The sequence below is a fragment of the Helianthus annuus genome, chromosome 9 (genome assembly GCF_002127325.2).
Source record: "Helianthus annuus cultivar XRQ/B chromosome 9, HanXRQr2.0-SUNRISE, whole genome shotgun sequence".
Lineage (NCBI taxonomy): Eukaryota > Viridiplantae > Streptophyta > Magnoliopsida > Asterales > Asteraceae > Helianthus > Helianthus annuus.
The window spans coordinates 42,674,222-42,695,587 of NC_035441.2; the positions used below are offsets into that span (position 1 = coordinate 42,674,222).

The 21,366-nt window shown below is 38.1% G+C and overlaps 2 protein-coding genes across 2 annotated transcripts; both read left to right on the forward strand.

Moving 5' to 3' along the window:
- The first annotated feature begins 1,930 nt into the window (after positions 1–1,930).
- Positions 1,931–3,122, forward strand: LOC110874252 (EG45-like domain containing protein). The gene is made up of 3 exons (XM_022123051.2): positions 1,931–2,086; positions 2,584–2,860; positions 2,959–3,122. The coding sequence occupies exons 1-3, from the start codon at positions 1,978–1,980 to the stop codon at positions 2,963–2,965; spliced, it is 393 nt and encodes a 130-aa protein (XP_021978743.1). The 5' UTR covers positions 1,931–1,977; the 3' UTR covers positions 2,966–3,122.
- A 3,496-nt stretch (positions 3,123–6,618) lies between these two features.
- On the forward strand, positions 6,619–18,264 carry LOC110875589 (EG45-like domain containing protein). The gene is made up of 2 exons (XM_022123784.1): positions 6,619–6,721; positions 17,801–18,264. The coding sequence occupies exons 1-2, from the start codon at positions 6,619–6,621 to the stop codon at positions 18,262–18,264; spliced, it is 567 nt and encodes a 188-aa protein (XP_021979476.1).
- Positions 18,265–21,366: the final 3,102 nt, after the last annotated feature.

The window sequence follows — 21,366 nt, forward strand, 5'->3', positions numbered from 1 at the left end:
TTATGAGAAAATTCCAAAAATAGCCAAGAAAAAAGGTTGACTTACCAAAATAACCACCTCATGCGTCCTTGGAGAGGGGCATCCAACATCTTATGCGTCTGCCATTCTTTTATATGGATGTGTGTATGGATGAAGCAGCAAGTACGAAAACGGGAGGCATGGGATGAGTCACGGATGCATGGAATAAGTCATAGACGCATGGGATGAGTCGGCAATGCATGGGATGAGTCACGGACGCATGGGATGAGTCGGCAATGCATGGGATGAGTTACGGACGCATGAGATGATGGGATGAGTCACGGACGCATGGGATGATGGGTTGAGTCAAGGACGCATGGGATGAGTCACGGACGCATGGGATGAGTCACGGATGCATGGGATGCATGATGTCATTGAGACACGTGTCACTTCTACATTGGCGGGCGCATGAATGAGCCCTGTAGACGCATAAGCTCTCTCGTAATCAGTGATACCCTGCTTCAGGACGCCTATGATGGCTATTTTGGTAAGTCAACCTTTTTCTCGGCTATTTTCGTAATTTTCTCAACAATTATCCTAATCTTATAAAAAGGTCAGAAAGTTTGATATATGCAAGTTACAGCTACAAAGCTTATTATTCCCTATAAACTAATTTCTTAGGATTTTGGTCATATACCTAGAGTTCCAATTCTGGTAACTCGTTGTAAGTAATAGGCCTTCCCCTCCATTATATTATCTCTAAATAATCCTCGTGTAAGTGAATCTGTATATCCTTTTGACCATATATCTCCATGACATTATCTTTAATTCGTTATATGATCGTTTTGTAAGTGGATCCATAAATTTTGACCTTATATACGGAGTAATCGATAGAAGCCCAGACTAGTGAGTAATTAGAGTTAATTACTGTTTTTGTCCATGTGGTTTGTTAAAAATCACTATTTCAGTGTATTAGTTTAAAACTTGTAGTTTCACTTTCGTAACCATTTTAGTCCATGTGGTTTCACTTTCGTAACCATTACAATCCATTTATTCTGTAAGTACAGGGACTGAAATGGTTACGAGGTGAACTGAAATGGTAACGAAAGTGAAACCACAGGGACTGAAATCGTAATTTTTAAACTAATGGACTGATATAGTGATTTTTGACAAACCACAGGGACGAAAACAGTGATTAACTCGAGTAATTATGTAACTTATAGTATCTTCAACGCAAATATAGAGAATTTCCACATATGCTAACTTACTGTCAATGGTTTAACAACCCAACTTTTAATATTTACAATTATAATAATTAAATTACTATTATATATATATATTGTAAACCATGGATAGAGAAGTGGGATTGGGATCTCATTAACTAAGAGTAGTGCAGGTGATGGTAACTACTATGGTTTACTCAAGATATCCTTTCATTGAACGTTAAAAAGTAAAAACTAATTAAGCAATAAAAATAGTGGGTAACTAATTACCACAATACGTTCAGGCGGTGGGTTCATAACAAAGTGACATACAAAGAATCCCTAGCAGTCATTTCCACAAGTTCCTCATCAAATTCCATCCCAATTACTTTCGTGACCAACATTGCATGTTATGATGGTCTAGTGGTATGGTAATTACATTTGTGATAAATCGGTTTGGGTTTAGATCTTTAAATGTGCAAGTTGATAGACGGTTTTTATGTAAAAAAAAAAATATTGTTATAAAAAAAGATAATAATAACATTTTTTTCTTGGATAAACTCAATCGATAAAATAAGCGTGGATGGCCTCCATCGATTTCCATACCCGTTGCTTACATACCACCTTTGTCTTCTCTACCACCTGCCATCATTATTACTCCGTATTCTTTGACTTGATAAAAGTTTCCTAGTTATTCAAGAAGCATGACATCTTGGTAGCCTCCAATCCATCTATAAAAGAAAGTTTTATGCGCTTCTTCTGATCACCAAAAAAAGGTAACTGAACCAGCTGGAAATAAACATATTACATATCAAAGATGGGTGTGGTGACCAAAGCTCTAGTCTTGCTTAGCATGATCGTTTGTCTCACCTCAGTTGCTTATGCCCTTTCTGGCCAAGCGATCGTAGCCAACCCGCCTTATGTTCGTAAGTAATTTCTTCACAATAATTTTTTTTTGTATTAGTAGATGGTCGTGTTGCCAACTCACCAAGTTGATTGATTTGATTTAACAGAAAATTTGATATATCAATTGTAACTTGTATTCGTTAATTTTTTTTTTTCTAAATACACTTTGTTTAAATCTTTTCCTTCAGATTTCAGAATACTTATTTTATGAGGTGTATTATAAACATAATTATTTTAAACTCATGAGACAAAAGAATACTTTATTTTCACGAAAAAAATTATCTGAATTTCAACAATAGAATTAAAAAGACAGAAATTTGTAGTTACAAAAAAGTTAAAGAACACAAGTTATTTCAGAAAATTAAGTTTATTTATCAAATAAATTATTGAAAAAGAAAAAGAATAATCAAATTAATCAAGCTCTAAGATTTACATGTAGTTGTAGAATTCACCTAAAGTGTGTTGGTATCCTAAATTATATCCAAGTTAATTTGAGCTTTATATTGGTCATTTCTAGCATCAACATGTTATGGTTCAACCGATCAAGGTGTCATGATTGCAAAAGAGCATATCAGCATGCTTGCCAATGGAAAAGCCTGTGGAAGGAGGTACCGAGTTCGTTGCTTAAGTGGAACAAACAAAGCCATCCGCAACGCATGCACCGGAAAGACAGTCGATGTTAAGGTTATAGGTAGTTGCGAGAAATGCAGCCAGAATGAACTTGTACTCTCCCAAGAGGCGTTTGCGAAGATTGCCCGTCTTGCTCTTGGGAGAGTAAACATTAACTACGAACAGTATGTACCAACTATTATTGACATCACTTATGTTCTTAATGTTTTTACAATTTCATTTGTCATATTACTAATTGGCAATTGTTTGTGGTGATTTTCAGGATATGATGATACAAAATATGGATATAAAGATAGCAAATAAAGGCGCATGTTGTGTTATGAGTTTTAGTAGCAAGAAGTAAAAGGGCATATGAATAAGGGAAACATGATAGGTTGTATTATCGTGATAATAATCAAAGTAATAAACTGGTTGCATTTGGTAATTATATGATTGTGTTTTGCGTTCAGTTTTAATTATCTATTTTTAAGAAAAAGTTGAGTTTAAAAATTTCAAAATGTGCGCTTTTGATACACGCACTGTGGTTTTTTCTTTATTCAAAATGTTTGACCTTCTTGGTAAAATTGTGGAAGATATTCCAAAAAAGAAAACAATAAGTTGGTTACAACTGAGAAGTCCTAGATTGTATTTCCTTATTAAAAATAGAGATAATATTCACACAACCCTTTTTATTATATCTCTCTATATATATAGATGTATATAAAGAAAGATAAAGTAAAAAGAATATGAAAACAAAATTTGTGGGTGGAAAATAGTAGAAACCTTAAAAGTCCAACTTTGATAAATAGTTACATTTATTTATCTTCCAACACAAGGTAACAAGTTTTTTTTTTTTTTTTTTTTTTTATAATACTTTATTTATTATTTAATTTATTTTTTCTTTGTTTAAATAAAAAATTAAATACGGTAGTGCTAATCATTTTTTTGTTACCATTTTGACATAAATTTAACTGAAAAAACAAACTTATATTCAAAATAAACTATTTTTGGTATTGTAAAGTATATCAAGTACATGCACCATATTGTTATCGTATCAAAACGAACTAGCATCATTGAATTTGATTATTCTCTAGAGGGGAAGAGCTCCCAAGGTTAGTACCCTTACCCCGATCAATCAAAATCTAACATGTCAAAATTCTTAGAAATTACCATTAAGTTACAAAACAGTGTCGGCGCCTTACCCTTGCAAAAAATCACACTCTTTTATCATACCCACCAATCAGACATTCAACTTTTAAGAGATATGATGTACCCCACCAAAATCAACCCCACTCCTACCCATGCACGGGTACTCCTTGTGGCATTTCCAAGGCGCATGCCGTAGTTGTAAGGCTGGAGGAGGTGTTCTTGTTCTTGTGCCAGGTTGAACTCGGGGAGGGTACCTGCATGGGTGCCCCGTCCCCCTAGTACCTTAATCTTAGTGCACGTTTTTGTTTAATATATTTTTATGATAGTATGATATATATTTTATTAAAATAGAGTTATACTAAAAGAGTTAAAGTTTGATTTTAAGGTTTGCTCAATGTAACTACTTGAATCCAAATTCCAATATTTTAGCATACTTGAACATACAATGGTATGGCTTCATGTTTCTAACTTTTAAAACTTAACCTTTTTCATTCAAAAGGAATAAAAGGGTCAAAAAATAAAAACGACTGGCCACAATATGTTAAAATTTTGTATTTTTGACTTAAATAATTAACCTCAGCAAACTTTAGGTACGAAACTCGAACTGAATCTATTCAAAAAGAGCTTTCTATCGAACCAAACTGATACCGGCTGAGCAACAATGATATCGGTACCAAGATTTATTTTTATGGTTTTTTGGTTTTTCGACAAGTCACTTTGAGTATTTTACCTTTTTATTGCACTACTAGTAACGATTGGTGTTCAATTTGTGGTTTTACTCGTATTTTATATTTTCAGTACTAGCTCATGTCCACGAGGACCCCTCGTTTGGGCTGTCAGATTCACGATCATGGGATACTAACTTGAACAAGACTTCATGCAAAACATCCCACTTTGATATTAACCCACCAAAATTTATGCACGAACAAACCAGATCCGTCCCCTGCCCATATATACATGCATGCATAAATACACACATTTTTTTTTTTTTTTTTTGCGTATCTAGGTGGTTTGCAAAAGAAAGAGTTTGAGAAAATGAGAACGAAACTAGCTAGGTAGTCTCCTACTTCATCTAGAGGACTTCACACCATTTTCGATTTGTTTCATTTGAACACTACCCTGCCATATTTCCTAAACATTGAAATGCACTACTTCATCTAGTGGATTTATAACCAAGTTCCCTAGCCCATGTAGCGGACTTATCAAGGCAGCTGCATAGATGGAAGGACATTTAAGTCCATGTAGCTGCATATGTAGTTATATTTTTTTTGGATGACTTTTTTTGTTACATTTGCACATAGTGTTTTTTGGAGGATATTTTTTTGTTACATTTGCAAATGGTGTTTTTCTAAGTTCATTTTTGTGTATTACGTACTATTAGACATGACGGTGACGATGTTTAGTTAGATTGTTAAATCCCTTTGCTTTAAATAGGGCTTATCACAACCGATGCTTACCATTTTAATTGTGGTTATGATAACCACTGTATTGCATTTTATATTATTGCATTGCACCGCATTATATTGTACTATATATTTTTCGTATTGCATTGAAATATACTGTATCTACTGAGTTGTACGTATGATTACTTATTTAATCATTTTAATTTAAATGGCTTAAACAAAGCCCGCTTATCTCAAGCATGGAGTTCTTTGGATGTTTATCACTACAAAGTAGAAAGAGTGTGTATCAATTTTTGCACAACTACTGATCAACTATGGGTACTATGGAACCATTCAGACCTTTAAACCCTCGTCGATCAAACCTATTACGCTCAACCCTCCAATATATCTTCAAACCATCCTCCTCCATCAAACCCCTATCGTACAAATCGTCGATACTCAACCCTCCCACCATCACACCCTGTAACTACTTTAAACCCTCCTCCAATAGTTGACTGTGTCCTACATTCAATTGAAGTCTACCATCCTCAACACCCTACGGATATTCCTATGGATCGAAGAGTTGAATTGGGCATATTATTATACCTTAACTCAACTACGAATTCCTAAGGATCGCTAATAGAAAACTACATATTTTTCTACATAAGTTACCAGAAGTCTAAAAAAAGAAAAAGGAGAAAAAATGACAAAATCAATAAAATAAACGTGGATGGTTTAATCCCAACATAAATAACTCCGGCCATGCACATCCGTCGTCTTCCCAGCCACCAGCCATCATTATTACTCCGTTTTCTTTGACTTAATAGAACATCTTGTTGGCCTCCATTCCAGGACTTTCCATCCATAAAAAGTAAGTTTTTTGTGCTTCTTGACACCTCGGAGAGACGGAATAAGGGGAGGGTCAAGAAGGTCCGATGACCTTTGTTGGAACTTTTTGGTTTTTTTTATATGGTTGAGAACATAACATTATCTTATGATATGTCTCCAACTAAGAAGTTAACGTTCCCCACACCTCGCGATCAGTGGCGGATCTAGAAGACATGATCAGGGGTATCTCAAAAATTTTTTTGGACCTATCGGTATCCTGATATTTGTTTAGGGGTATCCTCGATATATAAAACGGAGATAAAATATTTTTTTGTACTAATTTTACACTACGCCGACAAAGTTGAGGAGTAGCCCGTGCTACCCTTGCTTATACACTACATCCGCCACTACTCGCGATGCTAGCCATGAGCCACCTGTCTTTTCTGATAAGACTTTCGTACTTATTTGAATTCAAGAAGCATGACATACATCTATAAAAGAAAAGTTTTATGTGCTGCTTGTCCTCACCAGAAAAAGTAAACCAGCTAAAAAAACAAACTAAAGTAGTGTTATACATATCAAAGATGGGTGTGGTAATGAAAGCTCTAGTCTTCATTAACATGGTGGTATGTCTAAACTCAGTTGTCCATGCCCTTCAAGCAGTCGTAGAAAGCCCACCTTATGTTCGTAAGTAATTTCTTAGATTTTGCAACACTGGGCCGGTTGTAGGGCCGCAAATGAATGATCCAGTGAACAATTTGTGATTATTCGGCAGGAAGTTCGTTTTTGTTCGCTCACTAAATGATGATCGAAGACCGAACATGAACCGATAAGAAATTCAGTGAACATTCAATAACATGAAAACATGAACCGCCAAGAAATTTTATTCTTTTATCTAAATAAACCAACATGAACAGATGTCGCATTCATTCATTTATGTCGGTGAATGTTCGTTTACGTTTGTTTATTTATGTTGTTTATGTTCGTTTGTGTTTGATGATTAATTTGGGTTTTTAACTTTTATATTTTATCTAAATACTTCAAAATTCCCGCTAATAAAATATTTACTAATTATTAGTGTATTGAAATTGCATACCTTTTAACAGGATTACGTCAAATATGTATGGATAATTAGGTTCGTATATTTTGGTTGGATCTATATATGTAATTTTTGTGATGAAAGATTCTGATTAACATCATTTGTTTGTTTTGGTGTGTGTTGGTGCACTTGTGTCTGTACTTTGTCTGTATTCGGTCTGTATATAAACGATGTCCATGTCAGTCCTGTAAGTTGACAAAGTCAACCATCCTCCGGTTTGACTTAGTCAACAGTTAGAAAGATGTTTGTCTGGATCGAAGGATAGCCTCGAAGGATACAACTGATCCTTCGAGATGCTCGAAAGATATGGTTCGACCATTAGACCTCGAAGGATGATCCTTCGAGGTCCATGCTGATCTTTCGTGTAACATGTGGTCGACAGATGATCCTTCGGACCATCTGTCGAATCCTTCGGACATAGCATCTTGGGCTGGGTATATATACCCATGCATGTGTTGAGTGTGAGGCAGTTCTGCCAGTTTCAAACAGGGAGATAGAGACACACAGACAGAAAGACACCGAGAGATAGAGAGTTTCTTTGAGAGCATTCTGTCGGAACTCACACACACACACACTTGAGAGTTTACATGTTAGATTTGTAAACATTGAGCTTGTAACCGAAACCTTCATTTGCATTAATACGACTAGTGTTAATCGGTGAATCTTTGTGTGGTTGTGTTTATACTTGTCTCATCCCGGTTTGCCTACTAGCTTGGATTCCGCACTCGCTAGTGGGTTGGTATAACAAGGTATAGGTTTGTTCTCGATCCTCCGAGAAAAGGGACCTACAAGTGGTATCAGAGCCTCGCTCTTTACCTTGTTTAAAACCGGGTTTGTTCAAGTGTTTGGTGTGTTTGGACACTTGGTTTAGCACTCGTTTTTGTGGTTTTTCTTGCTTGTTTAAACTGAAAAACGGTTCCTAAACCTTCGGGAGTGTTCAAGGTTGGGTTGGGTAACTTGAAAACTTGTTTTTGAGTAACTTTGTATTTTCCGGTTAAATCTCCGGTTAACATTCCGGTGACTGGTGTTGAAGATAAGGATTTCATTTTTGGCAAAATTTTCAAAGTTGGTGGGAAAGTACGTCTGACCATACCTTTTGCCGATAGTTGACCTTACCAACCTGTCACCTTTTCACCAACCCGTCACATCTGTGTCAGTGTGTCAGTGCACATTCGAAAGATATCCTTCGACATCGAAAGATATCCTTCGACATCGAAAGACCATCCTTCGATCAGTGACAGCTCGATAGATAAACATCTTTCGAGTAGTCCTTCGAAGTTTGAAACATATCTTTCGATTAGGGAATCTTTTCGAAAGATAGTTGTTTTGTCTCGAAAGATAAGGATCTTTCAAGTGTGAATCTTTCGAGATTTTGAGTCTTTCGAAGCCAGTGCTCGAAAGTCAACAGTGATCCTTCGAACACTGTTGATCATTCGAACAAGTGTGATCCTTCGGAAGTTAGCTATTCGAAAGATAAGTGTCCGAAAGATAGGGATTTGACTCGAAAGATAAGGATCTTTCAAAAGGGAATCCTTCGAGTTCTTGAATCTTTCGAGATCATTGTTCGAGAGTCAACAGTAATCCTTCGAGTACTGCTGATCCTTCGAACAAGATTATATCTTTCGATTGTGATCTGTTTATTGTTAACAACTTTCTGTGATTGCAGATCTTTCGACCAGGAACCTTCGGTTGTGTGATCTCTCGGATTATTCACTTAGAATTTATTTTTCTTGTCAAAGATGAATCCGAGTTGGTGGAATCCTGCTCCAGATAGTGGTAAATATACAAGTTCAGGAGTTACTCCTTCATGGTGGGGTACACCGGCTCCTGATAGTGGAAAATACACGTGTACAAGTCTATCACCATCATGGGCCGAATCTCCAGTATCTACATCTTCACAAGCAAATGCTTTACCATCAAATCAATGGGCATTAGTAACGGGTCAAACTCCGAGTGTACAAAGTATCTTATTAAGCGAAAGCGAAACAGGAAGTTTGAATCGACCCCCAAAACTGATGAGTTTGAATGAATATCCAGGATGGGCTGAGAGGTTTAAAACATATGTTCTTGGTCAAAATACGGAACTGTGGATACGTTTCACCACAGATTTCGATCAAGCCATAGAGGTTGCTGCTTCAGAGACTGCGTCATTTGCTGATCTTCCCGAAGATAAAAAGAAAACGTATGATCTGGAAAAGAAAGCATACGCCATTCTCACCCAGGCTTTGAGCAAGGATATTTATCACCAGTTTGTCAGCTTCAAGACAACTAAGAAGTTGTGGGACGGGTTGAAAACAAGAGGAGTAGGGAATGAAGCAACACGTCAGCTGCGTCATGACCTACTCAAGAAAGAATTTGACAGCTTCGCTTGCATGGATAAGGAGTCTCTGGGAGACATGACAAGTCGTTTCTATCACCTGCTTACTGAGTTGAACAATTTTGGAGTTACAACAACTCAAGCAGAGGTGGTGAAGAAGTTTGCTGATGCCTTACCTCCTCAATGGAGTAGTTTCTTGGAAATTCTTAAGTATAACGGAGCGTTGAGAACTACAACTTTTAACGACTTCGTGCAGCTTTTGGAAAACAAGGATCAGGAGGAAACCTTGAAGGCGAAGAGAGTTCCATTGCCACAGAATCCAGAAGTGTATTATGGAACTTCCAGCTCTTCGTCTGCAAGAACTGGTTCACATGCTCCAATTCAAACGGCGTTTGTCACAAGTACAGATTGTTTTGGCAATCCAATACAAGTTCCTGTTAAGCCGCCTCCCACCACAGACATATTTGGAAATCCAATCCAACCACCTCCTCCTCCGCCTCCTGCTCAACAACAACGTGCATGTTATGGAGGAACATCATCTGCTGGTCAACAATCAAAGCCAAATACAGTACAGCTCGACACTTCAAGCTTCTCAAAAGTCAGTGTAGAAGTAGCCAAGGAACACATGGAGCTACTTAACACTATAGTGAGCGCGTACTGTGGATTGATAGAAGGTCAGATTGGCAACATTAATCTGACACAGGAAGACTATCGGCAGATAGATAAAGAAGAGATGGACTTGATGGATATCAAGTGGGCCTTTGCTAGTGCTGTGAGAAGAGCAAAGGATTGGATGGAAAGTACTGGCAGAACCAGCTTGGAAAGTAAGAGAGACACCAAGTATGGGTTCGATAAACAAGCAGTAAGGTGCTTCAACTGTGGTGAACGGGGTCACTTCAAGAGGGAATGTGCAAAGCCAGCACAGCATGGAAACCAGAACCCCTTCAGAAACCAGGGCAACCAGCAGAACCAGAACAGGAATAATGAACGTACATTAGTGCCTGTCAACAATCAAGACAACCGGGCACTTGTAGTTCAGATGGATGAAGGTTGCGACTGGACAATCCAGTTTGGTGGTGATGCTCCTAATGGTACAGCTTGCTTTGCTCAAGTTGTGAAGAATATAGTTAACACCAGTGGTGGAGAATCTTCCGCCAGTGGTGGTGAATCGTCTGAAGATGAAGACTCTTCTGGGTACAGCAGGAGTGTTGATGAAGATTCATCTGGGTCAGGCGATGAGAATGTAGGTGAGACATCTGGTGTCTCGAATGATGTTGACTTTGATGAACTGTTGGAGGAAGCTGTAGCAGAAACTCAAGGAAGATCTGTTCTGATGGATCAAGCTGCTTGTACTTCGTCTTCTCTCCATTCAGCCTTTATGGCTAATGTCGACAGTTCTTCAAGTCAGGTATGTGTCGATGAACCCATTGCTGTAAACTGTGATAACTGTGATAGCTTGCAGGCTAAATGTGTTAAGTTAGAGGCAAACATGTCTGAGTTGCAAGCCAAACATGATGCTTTACAAGCTAGTTTGTTTGACTTGCAAGACAAACATGATTCCTTGAATGATGAGTGGTGTGCTTTGCAAAGCAAACACGAGGCTCTGCAGAAAAAATATGATGTGACATTCATCCACAATCAGAAGTTGACTGTGGATCTTTCAAAATGCACAGAAGCCAATATGTTTTATGAAAACCATGAAAAGGAATTTAAGTCAATGATTGAGACATTAAAGAAAGACAAAACTGAATTGACTAAAATGGTTTCCAGAAAACAAACGGACATTAATTTGTACATCTCACGTCTTGAGGCAATGCAAAAAGAAATGGTCTGTGTAAAAACGGAAAGTGAGGCAATCCAACTCAAGCTAGACAGCTATTTGAGCTCTAGCTACGTGTTGGATCACATCATTGACGTTCAGAAAGAAAAGAAGGATGTCACATGCATAGGATACAAAAAATGTCCACCACCAGTCAGACACAATTATGATGCCATGCCTGATGAGGAGGATAGAGTGTTCTTCGAACCATCTGTTCCTCTTGATGTGAAGGAGTTTGCAGCAGGACTCGGATACCAGAAAGAAGTATCCTCAGATTCGGATGTGTCAGCAGATACATCTGTAACTGCTGAACAGAAACAGGATCCTCCAGTTGAGGTTGAGGATGCTGATTCTTCAGATGATGAATCTGATGATGCTGCTCGAGCAAAGTCTGATGCGGTAGTTAAAAATGAGGACATACCTCTTGAGAATCACATTCTATGTGATCCCCCTGCCACACCCGCTAAGACTGTTGCAACTGAGTCCTCGTCTGAGAAGGAGTCGGAGAGTGTGACCTTGCTGTACACTTTGGTTGGTGATGATAAAATTTACTCAGACAAAGATTTTCCGATTAAGAACGTTAATCAATCCTTAATCGATAAAGTCTTTGAAAATTCGACAAGTAAGTTTCTGGGGAAGAAAGGACCACATGTTACAGTTACACAGTGTCCTCCAATCCCAAAGGCTGAAGTTCGAAAACAATTTGGCAACAAGAAATTACCAGCAATGCCAAAACAGCAAAATCACACCAAGCCCAAAGGAAAGGCACCGGCTCAAGTCCAGAAGAAGCCGATTCAAAAGAAGAAGAAAAATGTTAACTTTGTGAAATCGACGGGAACGGACAAAATTGAAACGTTTGAAAATAAATCTAACTTAGATTTTGTCAAGAAAGCTACTGTTTTGAAAAGAAATGAACAAAACAGTTCACAGCCTAGTACCTCGGGTTCACAAAGTTCAACATCATCGGCTAAGAGAACACATGATTCTTCGAGGTATGTTGAACGAAGATCATGTTTTGAGTGTGGAACCATTGGGCATATAATTCGAAATTGCCCTTATCTTCATAAGCAGAAAGAAAAGGTTGATGCTCCCCGTGATCACAATGACCGTAAGCGATCTGCTTCTGTCAGACAAGATCCCCGCCTTGTAAAAGAAAGGGAGAAGAAGCAGAAACGCCAACAGGTCAAAAGGATTGAAAAAGCAATTAAAACCGATGTGGTTCAAAAACAATCTGTTTCTGTAAAATCAACAAATTCAAAAACTTCAAACTGTAATGAAGTTAAGATTTTAAAGAATGACACTGATAAAACAAAACAGACATGGAAACCTAAATCGGTTACTGAATCAGGGGGACCATCACAATTTACAAACCATCAAAGACAAGAAGTTATTGTCATTGATGAAAATGGAAGACCCAAGACCACAATGGCTTGGGTCCCTCTCTCCAACTGATCTCTGAGTGAGTGTGCAGGAAGTTCCAGGAGGAACTATTGATAGTCTTAGGATTGTTGATAGTGGAATGTCCTTGCACAAGATAGGCGACAGAAGAAATTGTTGCCTTTGATGGAGAGAGAGGAAAGAAAAAGAAAATGTGGATGAATGAAGTTGCAAAATTCGACCAAATGAAGAACGTGCCAAAAATTTGGTCATTATGGTTTTTGATCGGGTCCACAGGAACGAATGAAGTGAAATGTGTGTCGATGCCTTGGCGTGGATTGAACATCCGCACACCATTTCTGAAAGAGAAAGTCAAAGACCTTCGCTGGTGAAATGTGGAAGACCAGCCGGACCCGGAGGTTTATGAGCTTGTTGCTGTCAAGAGATTTTTCAGTAGTTGCAAATTCGACCTTGAAGTCCACACCGGATGGATATCCAGTTGGGAGAGTGCTTAGATTCCTTGCAATGCACGGAACAGTTGCAGGATACGCCTTTAAATTCTTAATCTCTCCTATACTTGTCGATATTTTAACTGCTTTGTGAATTGTTATTATCTCGTACAGCACTCTTTGACCTGACACGTTGATCTCGGATATCACCTCACAAGTGATTGTTTCAATATGAAACTCATCAATGTTGTCATGGTCCGCACCGCTTACCGACATGCCAACTCATTTTTCCAAAATTTGTTAAACCTTTTCTGATAAAACTTAATTTTGGTAAATGGCATTAAGGTCAAGCACAAGAGTAAACCAACATCGGAAAATCATTTTTGTAAATATCTTTGTGTGTTTTAAATTTCTCTTAGTTTATTGATTTTAGGGGGAGTAAATCCAAAATCTGAAAATACAAAAACACCGAAAAATTTCAAAAACACAAAAACAATAGAAAAACAAAAATGAGTTTCCTGGCGAGCAAAAGAGAAAGTGATAGTACATCAGTGGTCTATCCAAACCTCTTTAAACCTTAAATGAAAAACGATAAGCAGCTCTATATAAGATGTATCGGTAGGCTCACAATCATTTTAAAGTGTGCAGGGTGATATAAATCTTAATCGACTGAAGACCAGGTGGGAACCATTCATTGGCATATGGTCTTAGTACCGAAATTTCGTTTGATAGATTGCCGAGGTTCTGAGATATTCGGTCTTTATGCTGCTTATCATCTGGGTATCATGGTTGTATCTTTTACCGAAAAATAACGGGGACGCAAGTCTAGATCTTCCATGATACTATACATACGTGTACATATTACATACTGCATTCGACCTCAATAAGTGATAAACAATCACATGTCCATATCAAATAAGTGATAAAATATCACATTTATCCGGGTGTCAAGTTCGTCTCTCTGCTGTACGGAAGTACTGACCTGTTCACGGACTTGCACCTGTGCCCTCATGCATACGAAAATCAAGTTCCTCATCAATAAGTGATTATATCACATAGGACTTGTTTTCAAATCAAAATAAGTGAGTATCTCACAATTTATACGGTCAAACAGATGATAATCGGTATACTCACCGGTAAGATGAACCCTCGTGCATACCTTGATACGGGAATGTGTCGTGATGTGGATGAACACCGGTCGGTAAGTATAAATCATACATTAACGTATCGTCTAAACATGATTACATCTGATAAGTTGAGCTTAAGTGGACAACAATACCGATAATCGTTATAGGATGCTTATCTAAATGTTAACTAACTGAACAACAAGAGTGTTTTGGCATGACCGTACACTGATATGATTCTCTTACCCTCGAAACTCGCAAAAAGAATGTTTGTATATATTCATTTATTTACTGCTTAACTTTTATTGTTTTTCTTTTAAACAGTTTCGTCGTTTGGTGCATATCAGCACGACATTAGCGGTGATGTCGTTTGATAACACTCAAAGGATTTTAAATTGTTGTCTTTTAATTCCAAAAATACCAAAAAGATTTTAGGCTTGTTTTAATATAAACTTTATAAAAACCAAAAAGATTTTATTTCTGCTTTATTTTCGATCGTACGATGTTGGAGCTCAAGTCTTCGTTACCTGAAACCTTACTGAAAACCGAATTGACTAAATCTTCATAAACGGTCAAAATTTGCATGTTTTGAAAGTTAAAGACTTAAATTGACAAATTTATTAAACTTTCAAACTGTCGGACGGTGTTTGATTGTGACATGGTCATTCGTGTGTCGTATGTTAACTATATTCCAAGCAGTGTTCTCATTACGCGTTTAGATTTCTTGCATGTGCAGATTCTAAAGGCTAGGAGAACATGGTCAATGACAAGCTTTGGAATGAAGACACGACGAGAAGGCACTCTACTGATAAAGATGATCGAGTTGCCGCTGGCCATCATCATCACCTCAAGGATCTTACTTCATAAAGTTAAAGTATTTCACGAGCATAACTCAAGGGGGAGCTTATGTTAAGGGGGAGTTTGTCAACACACTTCCTACATGATACGGGTAGTTTGTTGATACACTTCCTGCTTTCAAGACGTGAAGACTTTGAAGATCCTCCGACATTGAAGACATGATAGGACATCAGAGTCTTGAAGACCTGAAGACCAAAGACCGTCGAAGTTCAAGACGAGTCTACACTTTTAGAAGAACAAGACAAAGCTTAGAGATCAAAGACAAAGCTACAGCCAAGGGGGAGTTTGTTGGTGCACTTGTGTCTGTACTTTGTCTGTATTCGGTCTGTATATAAACGATGTCCATGTCAGTCCTGTAAGTTGACAAAGTCAACCATCCTCCGGTTTGACTTAGTCAACAGTTAGAAAGATGTTTGTCTGGATCGAAGGATAGCCTCGAAGGATACAACTGATCCTTCGAGATGCTCGAAAGATATGGTTCGACCATTAGACCTCGAAGGATGATCCTTCGAGGTCCATGCTGATCTTTCGTGTAACATGTGGTCGACAGATGATCCTTCGGACCATCTGTCGAATCCTTCGGACATAGCATCTTGGGCTGGGTATATATACCCATGCATGTGTTGAGTGTGAGGCAGTTCTGCCAGTTTCAAACAGGGAGATAGAGACACACAGACAGAAAGACACCGAGAGATAGAGAGTTTCTTTGAGAGCATTCTGTCGGAACTCACACACACACACACTTGAGAGTTTACATGTTAGATTTGTAAACATTGAGCTTGTAACCGAAACCTTCATTTGCATTAATACGACTAGTGTTAATCGGTGAATCTTTGTGTGGTTGTGTTTATACTTGTCTCATCCCGGTTTGCCTACTAGCTTGGATTCCGCACTCGCTAGTGGGTTGGTATAACAAGGTATAGGTTTGTTCTCGATCCTCCGAGAAAAGGGACCTACAGTGTGTGTTCATTTGTGTTAATGAATGTTCATTTGTGTTTGTTAACATTTGTTTGTGTTTATTATACCTAAGATTAACGAATGAACACAAACAAATATGAACATGTTCATTTCCTTCATGGACGGACAAGAACATAAAGCTTGTTCGATAAGTGTTTATTAATGGTTCGCAAACATATTTATTGCCTTAACAAACGAACATAGACAAATTTTTGTATTTGTTGGTTTGATTTGTTTACGACCCTAATTGGTGGATAGGTACGGCTAATAAAAAGCCTAAAGATATTTTTTTCTTTTGTTAAGTAATTATTTTGGGCAGAAAGCTAGGAAATTAGAAGCATAAAAAAGAACACACCTATCAAAAATTAATTATCATTTTTGGAACAAATAATCTTCATAATATTTATATTTATTTTCTTTGAACGGGGTTTTTATTATTTCTGGATTTGATTTTTTTTTGTTTACATGATTTTTTTTTGCTTGTTTATGTTATTTTTTAGGAGTAAACTGTCATTTTGGTCCCTGTGGTTTCGGTACTTTTGTCATTTTAGTCCAAATCTCAAACTTTTTAAATCTGAGTCCATGTGGTTTCACTATTATTGCCATTTTAGTCCAAAATTCAAATCCCCCTCTTTTTTTACTGTTGCAACCTGCTATTTTGTCTTTTTACTCAGGGGCAAAATGGTCATTTAAAATAACAAAACCCTCAACCCTCAACCTCTCCTCACTCTCTCTCTCTCTAAACCTCTGCTCTCAACATCTGCTCTCAACCTCTGCTCACACTCTCTCTCAACCTCGAACACCACTGCCGTCGTCCCTGCTGTAAAGGCTCTCTCTCCTCTCTCGTACACCACCGTCGTCGTCCCTGCTGTGGTGGCGTATGGCTGAGCTGTGGCGGACTCACGGCATCGATGCCGACTTCCGACATGTACACAACTCACAACATCAGACTTTCTTCTCTTGTCTCTATTGCGTGTGATTTAAGAGGTATATTCCTAGCACCCCTTTAAACTTTCACATCAATTTCTTTTGGCCGATTTAGGGTTTATTGCGTGTGATTTAAGAGGTATTATTTACAGTCAAGAAGAACCGAGGTAAGTTTGTTTGTTTTGGAAGAGGGTTGCTTTAAAAAGTGCTTCATTGTGGTTGTGGTTGGAAAGACATAATTTTTATGCATATTTTATGTCAGATTTGTGATGGAAATAAGTGGAGGTGGTGAAGGATGTTTTGGTACATAGATGGAGTAGAGTGTAGAGATAGGGATGACAATCTGGGTAAATCTAAAACCAGATTGTACATAGTAGGGGAGAGAGAGAGATTTGGGTGTTTTGCGGTGGGGATGGTGGTGGTGCGGTGGGGATGGTGGTGTAGTGGTGGTTGTGCGGTGGGGATGGTAGTGGTGCAGTGGTGGTGTTAATTGAGGGGGGAGGAGGTAGCGGTGGTGAGAAGGGGGAAGGGAGTGCAGGTGCAGAGTTTATAGAGAGAGCAGAGTTTATGAAGGTGACAAATGACCATTTTGCCCCTGAAGAAAAGGACAAAATAGAAGGTTCTTTTTGAAAAATCTGATATGGTTTTGCTTTTGGACTAAAATAGCAACAAAAACGAAACCACAGGGCCCTAGATGCAAAAGGTTTGAGATTTGGACTAAAATGGCAAAACTGGCCAAACCTCAGGGACCAAAATGGCAGTTTACTCTATTTTTAGACCTAAAAACTTTTAAGAAACTATATCCTAGTTAATTTGAACTTTATATTGATCATTTTTAGCATCAAGATGTTTCGGTTCAAAAGATCAAGGTGTCATGGTTGCAAAACTGCATAGCAGCCTGTTTGCCAATGGAAGAGCATGTGGAAGAAAGTACCGTATTCGCTACACCAGTGGAACAAACAAAGCCATCCATGATGCATGCACCGGAAACACTATTGTTGTCATGGTTATTGATCAATGCAAGACATGCTTAGCGAATGACCTTGTACTTTCCCAAGAGGCGTTTGCGAAGATTGCCCGTCCTAATCTTGGGAGAGTAAACATCGCCTACCAGCAGTATGAACTATCTATTATTGAACTCATTCTTCTTTTTGAAGTTTACATTTTCGTTTGCCAGCTTACTAATTTACTAATTGGGATTTTCTATGGTGGTTTTCAGGATCTAATTATGCAAAATATGAAGCATCCTGTTATGTGTTTTAGTACCAAGTGTTTTAGTACCAAGAGGCGGACAAATGAATGAGTGAGACACAATGGTTTTATTATCATAATAATCAATTTGAATAAAATGGTTGCATCTGGTAACCTTATGTTTCCATTTTGCGTTTGGTTTTAAGACCATCCGTAGTCATAAAGCCCCTTTGTGGGCGTTATGCAACACGTGTCGTGCCACGTCACACAGGGGCTTTATGGGGCGTTATGCCACTTGAGGCCGTAGTCATAAAGCCCCTATCTCATCATTACTCAGTTAATTAATTTTCATTTTTTTTAATTAAGTTCCTATAAAACCCAGCTTTAACATCCAAAAGTTTGCCCTTTCTTCCCCACATCAGTAACATCCTCAACCAAAATAATCTACACCCACAACACCAAACAAACCAATCAACACTTACCCACAAACCAATTCCCCCAAATCATCATCAAAATGTGCAGACTGTACCTTTCGTGTTTTCTTAGCTTTCTTTTGAGCAAAAACCACAAAGGTTGAAGCTTTATCGGAAATCTGCTGCTCCGATCATCTTCTCCGATCACTTCATCGGAGACTCCGATGACCTTCACGCCGGCGTCTTCTTCTTCACTTCATCGGACCGACAAGGTTGGCCGGTGAGATTGGCGTGATTGGTCTGATTTTTGAAAAGCTCCAGCTTCGCGCCGCGAAGAGGATAACGCCGACTCCAAAATTCTACCCCATAGCGCCCCCTGTTTCGGTGTGGGCCGGCGCTATGGGGCGCCATGGCTGATTCCGGCGTGATGTCCCGCCCCACTACGGATGGCCTAATAATTAATCTATGTTAAGTTTGAAAGTTTTAAAGTGAACTTCTAATACATGCATGGTGAAGGGTTTCTCTTTTTCATTCAAAAAGTTCTTGTTGGAAAAAAGCTAGGAGATATTCCAAAAAGAGGATCTACAACTAAGTTGGTGAGACATGTCCTAAATTATATTCCAAAAAATTCTTAAAATAAACAAGTTGACTAGGGATATCAACAACTACAAGTAACTAATCTAAGTATTTTTACACCGGTATAAGACTTCATTTCTTGTCACATGGCCACATGGCAAGTGCATCTAAAACATAGCACACAGCCAGTGACATAACCTAGCACACAACCAATATCTATTGCTTATCCATGTAATCCGTTAAGCACAACATATTCATAATATCTAACATGCATAATCTGGTTATTTGAAAACCATTCAATCATACGAGGATTTTTAAGGGGTAACATTTAAGCATATATATATAACCAGGTAAGTTTGTAGGCGAAGCATACATGCCACCCGAAAACTATAAAAAGGGGATCATATAACTCACCTTCACGTAGTATTTGCTTTATAGTAAGTTAGGAGATCCTAGTGAGGTGCACCCAATCAAGGACCTTACAGCACCACTAGAACCCTAATTTTTCATACTGGTTCATACATTTAATTCCCTAATTGTATCATAAAGGTTACACATTCAAGATCTCCACGATAACCATGCAAAACCCTAGATATAAAATCATACACCCATCCAGTTACCCATGTTCATTAATCTTTGACCTAGGCATGTGTGTGTATATATATACATGTTATCAGTCAAACATGGCTGCCCTTACATTGGTGGCCGTTAAACACAACGTCTACCCAAATATAGCGGTATGGTTACCTGAATTAAGTCTCGTGCTATACCAAACTCAACCCGACCACAATACCCCGGCTTTGACCTTTTGTTCACCACCCGGTTACCCTACCATCGGCCACCATCAACTTCCCCAATCAACCACCTTTGGACTCATGTAACATTCCTATTAGCATGTTCCCATACCAACCATAACCCCTACCCATAAGAGCTTTACATAACTCCATCCAAATTACCTTATTAATAGGGTTGTAAACGAACTAAACGTTCAGCAAATGTTGATGCAAATTTTGTGTCCGATGCTTGTCGAATAGATTAGATTTGTATTTTATGCTGATTATGTAATAGTTAGTAAAACGGTCAAACAAATGTGTATTGACCCACTCGTTTGAAGTGGTCAAACGAGAGGGTTATGGGTTTGACCGTGTGTGTCCAAGTGAAGTGGGTGTGGGTATAAATACCACCCGTTGTCTTTCATTTGCACTAGAGAGAGTTAGAGTGAGGGTGAGGTCATTGTGTGAGTTCCCTGTGAGTTTTATGGTTTGGGGGGGGGGGAGAGATCACCACTACCGATTAATACAAAGAAGTTTTCTTTATCCATCTCTAATCTCTCCCGTCTTGAACTAATCTCACACTAATCACGGTTTCGGTCCCGAAACATGGTCCTACAATTGGTATCAGATCCATGGTACCCGATTTAGTAAATCTAACAGTTTGCTAAGTCACATCTGCTCTAGATCTGTGATTTTAGTGATTTTTGTTCAAGATGTGACCATGATGGAAACATGAAGAAAACCCAGATCTGGACCGACAGATATAACTTTTGAAGTGATTTTTGTCAAATCTGGGAATGAATAAGTAGTATCAGAGCCTTGGCTCTTCTCCTTGTTAAAACCGAGTAGATTTTCATGTGTTTTTCCCAGATTTGTTCGTGAAAGTTTGAAACAAAAGTTTAATATTTTCTAGAAAAACAAGTTTATAACCTTGAAAATCTTTATATTTTGCTGATTAGTTTGCTGAAAAACCTTATTTACATGTTAAGATTTGGTTTTTATTAAACTTTTTGTGCAAACTTGCTCGGAAATTTGTCTAGTGACCGGAAAACTCATAAGTTTGACTGGATTTTTCATCGTGTTCATCAGGATCTTCAAAAAGTTCATGTTGTTCTTCAAAATATTTGTGCTTTGATCTTTGTTTGAAGTCACTGTTGAAGTGTTGTTGTTATTATAATATTACTTTGAAAATTTTGACTAATACAATGATGGTTGGTGAAGTCTAGCATGGGTAAAGGTATCGATGGTTGAAAAGTTGGTTCACCAACTTTGTGTGTGTCAGGATAATTTTTTAGTATTTTTTTTTGGAAAATATCTCACCAACTTTCTGTCTTGTCTGTGACCATTTTGACGAAACTCTATGAGTGTCTAACGAAACTCCCATTTCTCCTTTGGAATTGATTTTGCCGAAACTTCCTAGAGTTTCGTCGGTTAAGTGTTTCGCCAAAGACA